General features: G+C 46.2%; 1 protein-coding gene across 1 annotated transcript in view; it reads right to left on the reverse strand.

Moving 5' to 3' along the window:
• Window positions 1-424: 424 nt before the first annotated feature.
• The window catches only part of LOC138514166 (acrosin-like), a 350,028-nt gene continuing 338,108 nt past the window's right edge, over window positions 425-12,344 (reverse strand). Inside the window, exon 5 of the mRNA XM_069629473.1 lies at window positions 425-1,017. Within this exon, the coding sequence (XP_069485574.1) occupies window positions 541-1,017 (477 nt within the window). The 3' untranslated portion in view covers window positions 425-540. The remainder of the gene's footprint in view (window positions 1,018-12,344) is intronic.

Consider the following 12,344-nt stretch of genomic DNA (forward strand, 5'->3'; position numbering starts at 1 on the left):
TGAGGTTAATATGAAACTGTCACCCAAATCTCTTAAGTTCGGCCGTACCCAAATGACTTGAATACAGTAGAAATTCCTGTGATTTGGGTTTCTGATGAATTTATTTGCCCCCGCTTAGTCTCAGGGGAACAGAAGGATCAAAAGGATTCCAGTCAGAACCACTTATCGTTATTGCATTGAAGGTGGCAATTATTCACAGTGGGAAGTCGGGCATCTAATTACAAATGCTACACAGACTCACAGCTTACTTGACAGGGTCCTTGGACAGATACACTTGTCCTTCGGAATCAACAGAAGCTCAGGAGACCGGCAAATGGGAAGACTGCATTTTGATCATTACTGAATTTTCCATACAATTCCTTGGGAAATGGTAATGACCCCTGAAATACAACAGACCAGCAGAAAACTCAGTGAAACATAAGGTGGGGAAAAAATATAAATATTTAATAGGAAAAGCTAAACGGACTCTGCCTGACAGTACCTTGAAGTCATGTTCCAAACTCCCCTCCACATAGCAAACAGGATGACAACCAGATCATCTCAATGAGACCCAGATCGGCTAGTAAATTGCCATCTATGTGGGCCACGCACACGACGTCGGGGCTTCGGAACTTTCATGACAGCATGCTTTTTACCTTTTCTGCCCTTGCCTTTGCCCTTGCCCTTGCCCTTGCCTTTGCCATAATCGTCATACTCATAATATTCATATTCTGTCTCCTCGCTCTCTGTGCTGAGCGAGGGCTCCTCGTAGTTATCTGCATCGACCAGGGGCCAGTTCTCGTCGGAGGAATCCTTGGTTTGTGTGGGTTCAGTGTCAGTGCTTATTGAAACAGACTGTGTGGAGGAGACGGCAGCTCCGGGAATTGTCTTGAGAATCCAGTCCAAGAAATACTGTGTGGAACTGTAGACTCCAGGACTCTGGGCCTGGGCACAGCCCTTTCCCCAGCTTGTGACGCCCACTACGTAGATGACTGAAGTATGCTCCTCCTTACACATGAGTGGACCTCCGCTGTCTCCCTGCAAAGGAGACAGGAAACAGTCATTAGAAGGTGGAACACTACTTTAACACGTAGAGTATAATCCTGCCCAACAAAACCCTTCTGATTCCAGTACTGGAACAACACAACGTCACTGCACATCAGACTTGGCCAGTTGCAACTCTTTATATTTGATCACTAGGGCACACACAAACAGTTCTATGGGCAGCCCCCTTTTCTTCAGTACACTGTACAGATGTACATGGAATACGCACCGACCTGTCATTTGTCATTAGATGGACACTGAAACATCAACTTCAGATGAAAATGCAAGGAATCAAGGTGCAGTGGGGTAAAATTACTAAGCAGATGTTCACAGTCTACTACATCTAAATCCGTGCATCCATCAGCTAAAATGTAGCTCGTGTCTGGCAGGTGCCCCATGTCAACATGGGACCTTAGCTAAATAAAGGATGACACTCCTCTGCAAAGAAACATCCAACACCAGTGAGAAGTATAAAACCAGAACTTTGATTTAATCAACGTAGCAAGCTGAGAGACGGAGAAGTATAAATGCACCAATCGAAATGTGTACACGGAGCCTTAAAGGTAATTAACTGTAAATCCCCCATGCATTTATCAAGGCAGCAGGTATTCCTTTGTTTTTAAAAGTGATGGGTTGAATAGGATCCTGTCGGGCATAGATGCTCCAAATGTTCCCTGCATAGCTTCAGAAACATTCCACAAATTCAGTTAGGGAGTAGCCTCAACACGAGTTAAGGAGGATGGATGGGCAGGTGACATGCATTCTTATCACGTGGCTGCGTGTGCTATGTGAAAGGCATTTGAGGCCTGTCTGAGCCACTGGGGTAGGCCTCTTGGAGAAAGGATTCCGGATTCTAGCCCTCCCCTGATCACCTGGTGAACACCTGACGAGCGCCATTCTTGGACCGATGGGCGTTGCCCTGACTGGGAAACGGTCTATAAGGCCCCAGTGAGCACAGAACGTGAGCAAGTGAGACTTGTGGTGGCACTCAGAATGCCAACCAACATAGTAAGACATGGAAAGTTAATGTCTCCCGGAACACTTAGCACTTTGCTTAGGGCAATGAGTGAAGTTCCAAGTCCGAATCCTCCCTTCCCCAATCTTTTATACACACAGTGCATAATGCATCTATTTGAGAGAAAGATGGAGAAAGAGAGAGAGAGAGGGTGTGAGAGACAGACAAAGAGAGACAGAGAGAGATAGAGAGAGAGAGAATATGTGTGTTTGGTAGTGGCACATTGAGAAAGTGAAATGGAAGCGTTTTGTAGAGACGATGTGTGAGTAATGGCTTGGCATGCCTTTCCAATCCTTGTTACATGTGGATTATTGGTGGCGTTCACCTCTCACTAATGGTACCAGGTGTCCCGTTGCAATGTTATTCCTAGGTGTCCCACTAATTTTGCTTTCATGTGTCCGACTACTTCTCGGCGTAAAGCTATGATTCTGCCTGCCTTGTATCCCACTGTACATTCATTCCTGTGTCTCCCACTGAAATACCTGTAGCCTGCTCCTGTACGTCTTCCCCTTTGCTTCTCACATGGAATTTAGGACCAGGCTCTGCATAATGTGGATGCTACGAACACTAGCCCAGTCCATTCCAGGGTATCTTAGGACTTCACATCACAATCACCTAATACGATATGCACCAGTACCACGACATCAGCATTGCCAGGACATCGGCATTGCCACATTGGATGAATTCTCCAAATGTCGTTGGCACTCTCCACTAACTGCTGTCTGCCCCTACACATTCAAACTCTATTATCAAACCCACAAAAACTCCACCCACAGATGGCAATTGAACACACCTCCCAACAAACATCAAACATCAGAATACTTTGCCTCTCCAACCAACTTATATGGCACAGTCTCGATCAATGCATCGTCTAACTAACTACAGGCACACAAGGTTTCATTCTGGATACAGATACCTCAAGTGCTCTTGGCACAAATCACATAGAAACAGACCCCTACACAGTACCTGGATATTTCTGAACTGCACACATCAACAAAACATCAAAACTATATACCCTTTTTCCCCACTAACCAAAACCGGGCCTCCTCTCTTCCAGAGCGACGGAGCAACAAGTGATAATGTAAATGGCAGCCAAACACAGGAACACATGAGGGGCACTTCTGAGTTGGTAAAAGGTAGCGCTTATATTGGCACCATTCGCAGAATGGAGTTCCTAATGGACACTCTTGAGAATGCACCAAATGAAGAGCTGGAAACGAACCAGCCCCAATTATCATTGAATGAGCGCCTCCTAAGACACTACTCCAAACTAGGTATTATGCTAGGGTTTCATAGGCAAGCCGCTAGACTCCCAACCTGACTGAACGGGACAGCATGCCACCCTATATTGTAGGTGGAGCTTAGTTAGACTTAACTGCAAGTAACAGCAATCACATTACACTCAAGTATGAACTGACATTTGAGCAGGGGTCCCCTATTCCACCCAAAACACTAGCCCTAGATCGCGATTTCTAATCAGTCCTCTCTCAGTGAGTAAAGTCTGTCTGACCCAGTGACAACTAGAAGCCAAGCTTACCAGGGGCTATACGCAGACTATTCCTGGGGTATTTCCCTTAGTAACAGATGTCTTGTAATTGTCAGCAATCCTTTCAATGTTACATTTGAAAGACATCTACATTTGAATCTCATTGGGCTACGTACACTAGGTAAGAGGAGGGAGCCACAGGAGTTTGTGAAAGAGAACACATGGGGCCTCATTAAGACCCGTGCAGTAACCATGGCGCTAGTAGCGCCATGGTTGCCGCCGGTATTTTACCGATTCCGCCATGGTGAATGGCGAAATTACCCCCGCATTCCAAGGTTGGCGGGGCGGTAATTCCCCATTCACCATTGGCCCTTCCCCATTCCCATTTTTGCCCCCATAGGGCTCAATGGAAATGGGGAAGGCGGTAGTTACGGTACCGCAAATTGCGGTACCGTAATTACCTCCAAGGTCCCTTTGCGGGTCCAATCCTTAACGGCTGGTAAAACCAGCCGTTAAGGTAGGGAGCCGCAAAGGGACCTCGTAATTAGGCGGTAAGGGGTTAACGGCGCTGCCACCTTTTACGGCGCCGTTAACCCCTTACCGCCTGGGTCGTAATGAGGCCCATAGTCTCCTGGGTCATTTTATGTGATCCCCTTCCTGGAACATCTACCTTCAGCCTTCCATCACTAACTCCAACTCTCCTCTGTCAGGAAAATACAGCCAGGTTCAACTGTCAAAATACTCTTCTGTCTGTGGATCCAACAGCAGTCAATCCTCATAGGTTCCTCCCAGGTTTCATATGCTATACCGCACAGAAATTCTCCTTATAGGGAAGAGTGCCTCACTGCAGATCTAGGAGCTGTTTAGTAGGAATAGAAACACAAGTGATATCACTGCTAAGTAAGGAAGAGGGGAATATATCAACCCAATGCTCACCAATAGCTGCCACCCAAAGAGAAAAGCACAGACTTAATCTATCATAAATGTGTTTACTAGCCCCCGATTTAAGTTATGGTATCAATATGTCAAAATAATATTTTCTTTTGAGGACCTCCTTTCGAACCCCCCATAACTTCCCCTTATTCCTGGTCAACTATCCATTTATTTATCTGTTTTTTGTTGCAATTATTAAACGTGTGTGTGCTACTGAACTTTCCTGCAAAATGATCTGTTTATGGCAGTGTAATTTGTTAACAAAAGTTAGTCAAACAAGGATTTATTGTTTCGTGAAAGCGATTGAGCATGAAACAAACTGAAAAGCTGTTCATCTTGACATGAAACACCTCCAGCTCTGCTCTTCAATCTCAGGGTCCCTTACACAGTTGGGCAAATACACATCTTCATAAGCCCCGCCTACACAAAGGTCTGGACCACCAAACAGCTGTTCCAGGACTGAGAGCCACGCAGACCGCTGCCAACGCACTACATTTCTGAGCTGCAGAACGTCCTGCTGAACCAATGGAACCCAGACAGAGGTTGGCCAATATATCACATACAGCACTAGACGCAAATGTGTCACAACACAACATCCATCCTTTATCATGAACAACAAATAATAAAAACGGTATTTTCAAAACACAACACATGTTTTGTCTGACTTGTGTATTAAGTTATGGTGCCATTTCTAATCAGAGACCTCGCCTCAAGGCATATTCTTCCCTTAGTCCTACAGTAGGCATGCAGAAAACCTCTTAAGCTTGTTTGGCACTAGACATTTTGGTGAGCAAATTTGAAGAGCCCCCAAACACTGGAAGGGTTGAGTTATCATGATGTCAGAGTATAACAAGGTGCCAACACTGGAGCCTCTGATGAAGCTTCCAATTCTTGAACTTCCCTCCCAGGTAGTGATGCTCTCCCTGATTGTTCTTCCTCGACTTTGCTGTCCATCAGGTATTGTTCATGACTGTCTGCCACACCCCATTGGTGCCTCATGGCCTTTAGGGTGCTTGAAGAACTGACATTCTAAGTGACTGTCTGGAACCCGTCTGGCTGTGACCATAGATCCCTACACATCAGACACACACCAGGGGTGGGATTCACATATTAATCTTGTCCTACCAGTCTCCCTTCTATTCTTTATCAACACCGCGTCGCCTACTTGGCCCTGTTGACCAGCAATCCTCAGTAATCACTTTCTCTTTAATTGATCCTTCTTCGCCTTCCCACCACGGCCTTGTCGTCAATCATCATGTAATGTCTGGTGGGATGAGTGGAGATTGTACCTTGTAGGCAGCACCCCATAAACGCTTTAGCAAAGGCAGGGGCGTTGCCAGGGGGGGGGGGGGCTAAGGGGGCTATAGCCCCTGATCTTTTGGTTGTAGCCCCGGATAGAATCTCAGGAGCTACAGCCAAAAGACTAGCTAGCCCCCAGTCCCAACAGTTCCGACATCAGCTTAGCCCCGGGTCTTTTCCAGACCTAGCAACTCCCCTGAGCAAAGGCTACCACTGTAGATGAATGTGGGGTATTGCAATACTCTCTATGAAATCGATACATGACCCTGTGAGCGTGCTGGCCCTGTTCATGAGCAATTCTGAAGATTTTATTTAGAGCTCGCATAAAGTGTTAAGCCTCCCCATTGGTGCTATGCCAGATAGGTGTGATGCTTTTATGTGCAACTCCCAGGCTGGACAGGTAGTCCTGGAACGCTCTCTTCTCGAACGGGGTCCCAGTGTCTGTCTTTATCTCCTCCAGAAGCCTGTGTGTGGCAAAGATGTTTCTAGTGCTTGACATTACCAGCTGCTGTGGCTCGAACCAACTCCAATTCATTTTTTAATTCACACTCGTTTAGTCAAAATCCATCTGAGGCATGTCCATTGCTGCCAACCCCGTAAGGAGATTGAAAGGGCGGGTGACGCAGAGAGAATAATGCCTTACACCAAATTCCTGTTTATAATATTTTAACCACTTTTTCCAATCGTGGAAACCACACATTGGGCCTCATTACACGGTAGGCGGTAAGGGTTTACCAGTACCGGTATTTTACCGGTACCCGTAAATCCTTACCGCCTTACTACGAGGTCCCTTTGCGGGTTGGGGAATTTAACGCCTGCTTTTTGCAGGCGTTAAAAACCAACCCGCAAAGGGACCATGGTGCTAATTACGCTACCACATTTGCGGTACCGTAATTAGCGACTTCCCCATTCCCATTATGCCCTATGGGGCAAAAATGGGAATGGGGAAGGGCAATGGTGGAAGGGGGAATTACTGCCCCGCCAACCTTGGAATGGGGCGGTAATTCCCCTTTCCACCAAGGCGGTGCCGGTATTTTACCGGCATGAACCATGGCGCTAATAGCGCCATGGTTCTCCGCCTACCATGTAATGAGGCCCATTATGTTAGAATCTTGTTTTGATTTTAGTAGCACCATGGTGCCCTTGATGTGCCAAGTTAAGTACTGTTGGTATCAGTACAGTTGGAATTACGATTCTGGTATCCCGTAGGAGAGATACCACTGGTTATATGGACAGTTTATGGTGTACATTCAACCTCTGTTGTATGATGGCCTTCGCTGTTGCTGTGCGATGGTCCATTAACCTGAAAATACCGCACCAGGTTCCCATCCTGACTGATGCAAATTTAAATCAAACACATTCATCAGCTGGCAAAACATCTGCAATTTCCTTCATGGCCATGGAAACCGACAACTGCTGTCACCGCAATCATGTACTCATGAGTCTCAAATTCTCCCTCTTCCTTGTTTGAGTCAGACCGAAGGTGCATGGGTCACAGGATAGGTAGTCTGTGGGATATTTGCACCCAGGACAACAGGCGAGGGGAACACTATATTCTTGCAGCTGCAACATACACCTCTCATTGCTTGCTGGAGGACGCAGCACTGCCCCCATCCTGGTGGGTATGTGGAGGTTGTGATCAGTGATTACCTAAATTGGCTTGCTATCAAGGTATATATGGCACTAATGGCATGCTCACAAGGTCACTCTCATTTTGAGAGTATCACTGCTCTGTTTCTGACAGCACATAGCATGTGTATGCAACTGGACAATCAGTCAAGGTGAGAACCGCTCCCAGACCAAAAGGACTGGCATCCACCCCCAACCTCTGGGCATGTAGGATCAAAGAATGCCAGTGTGGCGCTGTAGATCCAAGCATCTTTAAAGCTTTGAAATCTGGATTACTTGAGTGCGGTCCACTGGCATGCAGAGTCTCTTTTCTTAAGATGTCTCAAAGGTTCTAACAGCACCAGACAGCACCATTGATGAAACACCCACAAGGTGTGACCATTCTAATAAACCTTTGAATCGGAGACAGGCACATCAGCTAATCAAAGAACAGGCCACATGTATATCTCAGACATTTCTTGGATCAGTGGAAATGCCTTGATGTTGGAAGACATATCCCAAAAATTCCAGTTTGGTGCGCAGAAGTTCGCATTTCTCTTTGTAGGGAATCATGCCTTCATTTATCAGACAATCCAGCAAGTTTTCAAGTCTGTGCCGATGTTCAGCTTCAGACAAAGCGTATACCAAGATATCATCACTAATGTTTAGTGGTATGAGGAGGCTGGCTAGCAAGCTCCTGACCTTATGGTGATAGACTTCTCTGGTGGAAATACCCCAAGACATAGGGGGTCATTACAGTTTTTCCGGTGAAGTAAAAGTGCCATTAAAACTGACGGTAATTCCAGCACCGGCACTTTTGATTTGAGGTTGTTTTACCGTGGCTCAAATGTCTGCGACGGAAATGACTGCATGAGAAATGTAAGTTATGCATAAATGTTTGTACATTTCTCATGCGGACATCCGTGGTAAAACAACCCCAAATCCATACCTACACTAACCCCTGCCCACACCCCCACCCCTGCCACACACCCAACACTCCCACCCCCCCCCCAACTTACCTTTCATCGCAACGCGCTGTGTCCCTGCAATGCTGGTGCCCTTTCACTTCTGTGTCGGGAACCGGCCCTGCAGGGCCCTTTTTTTTTCTTTTGAGCGGATCGGCTGCAGGGGTGTCCCCGCAACCCCCGGTCACTATACTCTGTAGTATAGTGAGCAGGGTGTTGAGGGGGACAACCCAGCAGCCTTTCTTTTCATTTTTTTTGGTTGGGTCAGCTGCGGGGGTGTCCCTTGCAACCTCCGCTCACTATACTGTGTAGTATAGTGAGAGGGGTGTTGTGGGGGACACCCCCGCAGCCCACCCAGCTTTTATTTTTCTTTTCTTTTACCTACCCCACCAACAGACCTAATATGCATACCACAAAAAGTTCAAACTTTTGGTAATTCAAACTTTTTGTGGTATGTATATTAGGTCTTTTGATGGGGTAGGTAAATTGGATTAGGTCATTTTGGCCGAATCCGCACTTTTACCGCACTGTTAAAACACAAGTTAGCTGTCAATAAGGAGTTGGTGAAAAAATATAGACCATCAGCTTTTGATTCTAAATTTCTCTACAGGCACCACACTCCTGAGAGTTTGGTGGAGGATGTCCTCGATCTTCCGGATGCTTGCTTTCATGTGCCTATACATCCCAAGCACAGGAAGTACCTGAGGTTTCCCTTTGGCAGTTCTCACTATCAGTTTTGAGTACTGCCTTTTGGCCTCACCTCCGCCCCCATGGTCTTCACCAAGTTGATGGCAGTTGTGGCATCAAATTTAAGAAGGGGAGGGATTTACATCTTTCACTACTGTGAGGGTTCAGAAGTAAGACTTGCAACACTTAGTGGTATGTTTTTGGGCAGAAACCTTTATTAAATGAAAAAGGGTTGGAAAAATGCCTCTCTGTCCCTAATACTAAGAGGGGCTTCCCTGCCTCTAAGAAAACTGAGGAAATTATCAGAATGTCCATATTATAAAGTCTGTCACAGTCGTGTCTCAAAAAGCCTACTTCTGTCCATAACACTAACAATTTAAACCAACTGTGCAGGGATGATCTCTTCCTAAAGTAAAGTGCTCTTTGTAGACCCAACCAACATAAAAGTTCCCAGTCTCTTGGGTAATCAAAACTGGTGACTTGACAATAAAGAGATATTCACAAATGTAGGCCTCCAAAGTTAGGCTCGTAATCCTCTCACCTACATTACTTTTTATAATGTTCTTTGTCCTTTGGGGCCTCCCGGCCTGTATACACATGTCAATAGGCAGATCACAAGAATATACTGTTTATGCTTCTCCTATTTACCCAAAAATTTGGCAAACTCCTTTTGCCAAGAGTAGGACTTGGTTCAACGTATACAAATGTCAAAAGGCAGTTCACAAGAATATACTCTATATGCTTCTCATATTTATCTGACCAACTTGAAACACTCCTTTTGTCAAGCATAGGATTTGATCCAGTATGAAGTCCTCACTTATTTTGGGTAAGGTTCCCAGACTTACAGTGTTCAGAATGGCTTGGTTTGCTTCCCTACCAAGCAAATGTCCTCTCTTTGACTGTCCTGCTTTTGGGTGCGGGCCATATACTCGCACCATAACTGCTTGGTTCACTCTTCATGAACTTCTCATTTGAGTGCGGATCCCAGACTCACAATATTCAAATCGGCTTGGTACACTCTACCGCCAAACAATAGTCCCAGCATGGACTAGCTCTCTTTGGGTGCGGGTCCCGGACTCGAATATACAGGTTGCCTTTGTTTCAGTTTCTCATATGGATGCTGGTCCCGAGCTTGCAAAATATTCAGATTTGTTTCTGGTTTTCATATGGGTGCATGTCCCAGACTCATACTTCATTCCCAGGGTTCCAGACCCTCTTGCTCTGGCTTCTGCCATCACACCATTGCTCCCCAGGGTCTCCTGCACCAATCGAGTAACCCACGTACCTGTTTGCTTCCCTCTGGTAGGTACGAGCATTTCCTGAGCAGCTGCTGCGTTGCTGGAAGCTCCGGTCATGTTCGGGCTTCATCACGGTCGGCAGCGGCTCTCCTGATGTCTGCTTCTCTCTGGCAGGACATCCTCTCTCCTGGACGCTTTGCTGGTGCTGTGGATGCCTAGCGGTTCCACATGGCAGCAGCTCGAGCAGTCCTTGCTTCATGGACCTTGCTTAAGTTCTCTTCCTCTGCTCTCAGCTTCCCTCCAGCTCGCTCTCACCCCTTTCACGGCTGCATGCTTTGCCGTATTCCTCTTTGGAGGATAGTTCTCTCGCTGTACCTCAGATGTGGAGCATTTAAACTCCTGCTTACTCTGCTTCTCCAATGTGATCCTTGGATTCCTGATCATATTCTTCTCAGTTGTTGAGAAGCTAGAGTGCTCATTATGTTTCGCCATAGTGATCCTCGGATTCCTGGTCATCTTCTTCTTTCTCAGTACATGCCATGGAGTCAGATGTAACATACTCTGTATTCTCTAATACTTTAGTCCTGTCAAGTATCTTAGGTTGTTTAATATTTGAAGTAGAGTGATAGGCAGCATACTTTGCGTTCTGTAATGTTTTAATTACATGAAGTATATAAGGTTCCCAATATTTGAAATTGAGCCATATCCAGTATAATTTGCCTTCTCTGCTGTTTAAATCATGCCAAGTATATTAGGTTGGCTAACTTTTCAACAGCAAACTTTGTGCCTATCAAAAAAAGGGGAAGGAGAATTTAACATTGGCCATGGGTTTAGGTGTACTAACGTAGGGGTATACCGCATTCTCTGAAAATGGTCATCCTCAACCCCATGAGGGGTTTCCTCTCCCATGTGATCCTCCCTCGGTGGACCACCCCCAGGGGGAATATTGTACTGTGGACAAACCAACCTAGCCCCATGGGAGAGGTCTCCCGCTAGGGTAGACGGGACAACATCCTCAGACTCGTCACACTACCTAGATGGTTGGCTGATCAGAGCATTTCTCACGAACAGGCTCTGGAACATCTCAACAGTGCCTGCCACTCTCTCCACAAGCTGGACTTCTCCCTCTACTTCATGAAACCTTCCCAAAAGCCATAATTCATCAGAGCAGTTCTGGATTCTTCCTTGGGGAAGGTTTCACCTCCCGAGGAGTTGAGGGCTCAACATATCTTGCAGATGGTGATAATATTTCAAAATTCCCAACCTCTACCAGCTTACCATTTGCTGAGGTTGCTGGGCCTAATGGCATACTGCATTTATCTGGTCCCAGAAGCCCACCTAAGGTCCCTCCAGTGTGCCTTCAGATCCCAATGGTCACAATTCTCAGGCAGGATGACAGATCTTCTGCAGGTACCTGTCGTGATCTAGTGGAGGTAATCCCCCTGAAATACTGTTCGTTTTCAGAAACTGGAATAGTGAACAGTAGACCAAAGACAGAATAAACCTTCCCCCCAAGAGCGCAGCTTGCAGGACTAAAAGCACCAGACAGGCCACGTGTTTGGGTGAAAAGTCAGGAGCAGCAACAGAGCTAAGGAGAAAACACAAAGATTACAAATACCATAAGTAACGGTCCTAACCAAGGTTTCCCAACTGCACCACCCTCAGCAACCCCACTCTTATGCAGTGATTGTGAAAAGAATGAGGAACCTACTGAACTCCAGAAGTGAAGTAAGCAACAGATGAGTAAGCATCCAACAGTTCCCAGAAGAGAAAAAGTCCAAAATAGCTAACCCAGATGGAACGAGGACGCAACTATCTAACCAGTTCCAATTCCAGGTATCACAGCAGAGCGTCCCAAAATAACCCACAGTCCTCAGAGTATCCTCAGAAGAATCCCAGAATCCTCAGCAAAGAGTCCAAAAAGAAAGATGAAAAGAGCAACCATGAAGCGTCGCAAAATCAAGGGTGAATAGGAATCCAGAAAACCATAGCAAGCAGTGGCCAAGTGATCATTCAGCAGAGCGTCCAGTGGTCACTTGGAGTAAAGATGATCAGAGCTGGTGAAGTGCAAAGTTTGCGACTAGTTTTCT

This window comes from Ambystoma mexicanum, chromosome 12 (assembly GCF_040938575.1).
Source record: "Ambystoma mexicanum isolate Mex_15411 chromosome 12, UKY_AmexF1_1, whole genome shotgun sequence".
Taxonomy (NCBI): domain Eukaryota; kingdom Metazoa; phylum Chordata; class Amphibia; order Caudata; family Ambystomatidae; genus Ambystoma; species Ambystoma mexicanum.